The sequence below is a fragment of the Chaetura pelagica genome, unplaced genomic scaffold (assembly GCF_000747805.2).
Source record: "Chaetura pelagica isolate M959 unplaced genomic scaffold, ChaPel_1.0 scaffold47, whole genome shotgun sequence".
Classification (NCBI taxonomy): Eukaryota; Metazoa; Chordata; class Aves; order Apodiformes; family Apodidae; genus Chaetura; species Chaetura pelagica.
Window position 1 is genome coordinate 1,022,213 of NW_009954140.1, and position 3,241 is coordinate 1,025,453.

Below are 3,241 nucleotides of genomic sequence, written 5' to 3' on the forward strand. Positions count from 1 at the left end.
TCCGTCACCTCCGGCACCGGGCCGGCACCTCCATCACCCCCCGGCACCGGGACTGGCACCTCCGGCACTGGTACCGGCACCTCCGGCACCGGGACCGGCGCCTCCATCACCCCTTGGCACCGGGACCAGCACCTCCGGCACCGGCACCCCTGGTACCGGGACCAGCACCTTCGTCACCCCCCGGCACCGGTACCGGCACCCCCCGGCACCGGGAGCGGCACCGCCGGGCTGGGACCGCCCCGCCAAGGGAAGGGGACCGGTCACACACCGGTCACACACCGGTCACACACCGACCCGCGAGAACCCACCCCCTTCATGAGTAACGATCCCAAAACACCGGTGCGCTGAGCGATCCGTACCTCCTTTCACACCAGCAGCTGCTGTGGCTTCAGCCCCCTCGCAGGCTCCGGAATCCCTGTGCTGGATTCCCTCCTTGTGGGACGCCGGGATGTCTCTGTGCCCGGGGAGGAACGTGCAAGTCCTGTCCCTGCTCTGACCGGAGCCCCGCAGTGCAGGAGCAGAACCTGCTCCTGTCCCGCCTGACCCGCGCTGGAGAAAGTCAGCGAAAGAGAAAAGCAGCCTTGGGGCAGAGCCAAATTAGTATTACCCGGTAATGGGATTTCAGCGAGTACTAACCTTGAATTTCCTGACCCCTCTGCAGACCGTGATGTGCAGGGCCCTGCAAGGATGTTTTAACAACTCCAGCACATCTACCTTCCGGGTGCTTCGGTGAGATTTTATGTTATCAGTAGTTCTCTCCCAACACCCAGAGATCTGTGTTAGCTCAGTGAGGGAATCTGAGAAGAGGCACCCCAAAACAGCAGGCAAGGATTTGCCTCCTAGAGAGCACAGCAGAGTCTGCCTGAGGTTAGTGAACTCTTGTCCAGGACATTGGAGAAGTTTCTTGGAGCAGATTCTTGTTCCTCCAAAGGTGAGCTGAAATTACAGACCCCTCTCTTGAGGACAGCAAGGTACAGTTGTGCAAGAACCTCTCCTGTGCTTTAGGTTTTCACAACAAGATTTGGAGGGCAAGGATGGGCCAGAGAATGACCTGCTCCAGGGGTGGGGAACCTCTCATTGCCACATCTCCTAGCATGGGCACTGAGAGAGCAGCTGATTGTCTGAGCCCTCATTGCCCCGAGGCAGTGAGGGGCTCATTGAGGTGTTGTGCAGCTGCACAGCCTCCTGTTCCCTTTCCTGGACAGGAGGAACCCTGGGGTCCTGCTCCTGAGGGCAAAACCCCCAAGGGCTTTAGGGGGGGCCTGAGCGAGCCCCTCTGTGTGGCTGTAAAAGGCCTTTGTCCATGTGGTGCTGTGGAGGCTGAAATCTGACCTTCTGGGTGTGGGGTTTACACAAGTCCAAGAGCTCTTAGGGGAAGGAAACAAGAGAGTAGATGAGTTACAAAACCTACCTGGTTATTTGGGATTAACTTGAAGGCAGATTTTAAAACCTTCACTGGAAGAAATGACACCTTACTCCGTGGTGTAAGGGGTGTCACTGGTTCAGCCTGCCTGTGCTTTGACAATCTCAACCAAATGTACCCAAGGTCACATTAACTTCTGCATAATTCTTGGTTTAATACCTAACCAGGATTCACCCTGTCAGCTCATGGCCAGAACGTGGGGAGATCAAACTGAAAGTCAGCTTTATTTTTGTTTATTAAAAGTGAGGGTTTTTTTGGATCACAGCCTTTTTTTGCTTGGTTTGGTTTGGTTTTTTTCTCTGTGGTTACACAACGCTGAGCACACCTCGATGCTCCTGCAGTCCAAAGATAATTGCTCTGTGCTGAAGCAGTGAAAGGGTAACTTCTGGCCATGAATGTCACGTTCTGCCTTATGTCATCTGCAGAAAAGCATCATCTCACCTAGCTACTGAACTCAGAGGGACTGACACCTAACTCGAGCTCCTGCATGTGACTAAAAAGACTTCAAACCCACCTGAGACAGACAAATGTAACACGGGGCACATTTGCATACCCTGCTGGAGGAAGGCTGCGAGAACATGAGAAAGGAGAAGGCAGTGAGAATTGCTGAGGGAACTGGGGTGAACACTGTCCATCTAATCCTGATCTACTGATCTTTACTGTGGTCCTGGGGACATGAGTTGACCATGGGCTGGAGATGTTCTTGAACCCTCAGCACGTCTCCATTGCCTCACCCGTTGTCCCTTCTGCAGCCAGGTACAATTTTCCACATTTCAAAGACAAAGATCTCCCTTTTCCCTGCCAAAGGAAACACTGTCACAGCTGCCACCAAACCAGCTCCTTGTGAACAACATGCACGTTGAGGAAAACCCTTTCTGCTTCCAAAACCAAGTTCCTGGCACCAGAGGTCTGGTTTGCAGTCAGCATTTTGCTACGTCCCTGTCACGAGTTTATGTCTTTAGTGTCTGAGATTCACCAACCTGACTCAGCATCTGAGTCCTTGTTCACCATGTTGGATGTGGTGCAGACACTTCATGCTCAGCTTCCAGCCAGGCAGAGCTGCAAAGCAGCAGCCAGTGACCACCCAGCCAGGAACAGCCCATGGCTCAGGTCAGCACCGTTTGGTTTAATGCCCGTGTGGTATTGAAAAGGCACAGACTCATTTCTGGGATCAAATTTATACTCCAGCCCTTTCACCAGGATTAATTAGCTTTTGGCCATGGCTGCAGGCAATGCCCAGAAAGGCTGTCAGACATTTCACATCATGGGGAATGATGTGTGTGTCACCTCTTCTCCTTCGGCATCACTGCTGCTCCTGCAGCCAGGGGCTTGGCAGAACTGGGCTCCTTGCCTGGCTCTGTCCGCAGGTGAGGGAATCTCAGCCTGGCTCTGACACTCCCAGCTGGTCTCTCTTCCTCCCACAGCAGGGCATGGGCAGCCCGTGAGTGCTGAAAAGCCGTCAGTGAGGTGGGGACTGTGATAACTCATTAAATGGATAGGGCTGGAGAGCAATTAGTGACTCACAGGGGGATGGAGACGAAGGCAAATGGAGGCAGGCGGTGCTGATCACCTTGCACCGAAATCTGCCTCAGTTGGGGTGCGTGGAAAAGCCAAGGTTGGGGTGAAAAAGGCTGATGGGGCAGCCTGGAAAAAGAGCTCATGGGGGATAAATGCGGGGAGCGATGGGGCTCGGAAGCTGCCGGAGGATGGGGCGAGTGGTCTGCGGGGGCTGTGCGGTGTGAGCCACGTACCGAAGGGGAGGGATCCCCGCTCTGCATGTCCTGAGCCGGCCCCCCCAGAGCCCTCGCCCCTCCCTCC

At 54.8% G+C, this 3,241-nt stretch overlaps 2 protein-coding genes across 2 annotated transcripts in view; one reads left to right on the plus strand and one right to left on the minus strand.

The window, feature by feature from the left end:
- Window positions 1-107, minus strand: part of LRRC59 (leucine rich repeat containing 59) — a 4,347-nt gene extending 4,240 nt beyond the window's left edge. The window contains exon 1 of the mRNA XM_010002752.1: window positions 9-107. Within this exon, the coding sequence (XP_010001054.1) occupies window positions 9-107 (99 nt within the window). The remainder of the gene's footprint in view (window positions 1-8) is intronic.
- A 560-nt stretch (window positions 108-667) lies between these two features.
- The window catches only part of ACSF2 (acyl-CoA synthetase family member 2), a 40,563-nt gene continuing 37,989 nt past the window's right edge, over window positions 668-3,241 (plus strand). The window contains exon 1 of the mRNA XM_010002753.1: window positions 668-729. Within this exon, the coding sequence (XP_010001055.1) occupies window positions 668-729 (62 nt within the window). The remainder of the gene's footprint in view (window positions 730-3,241) is intronic.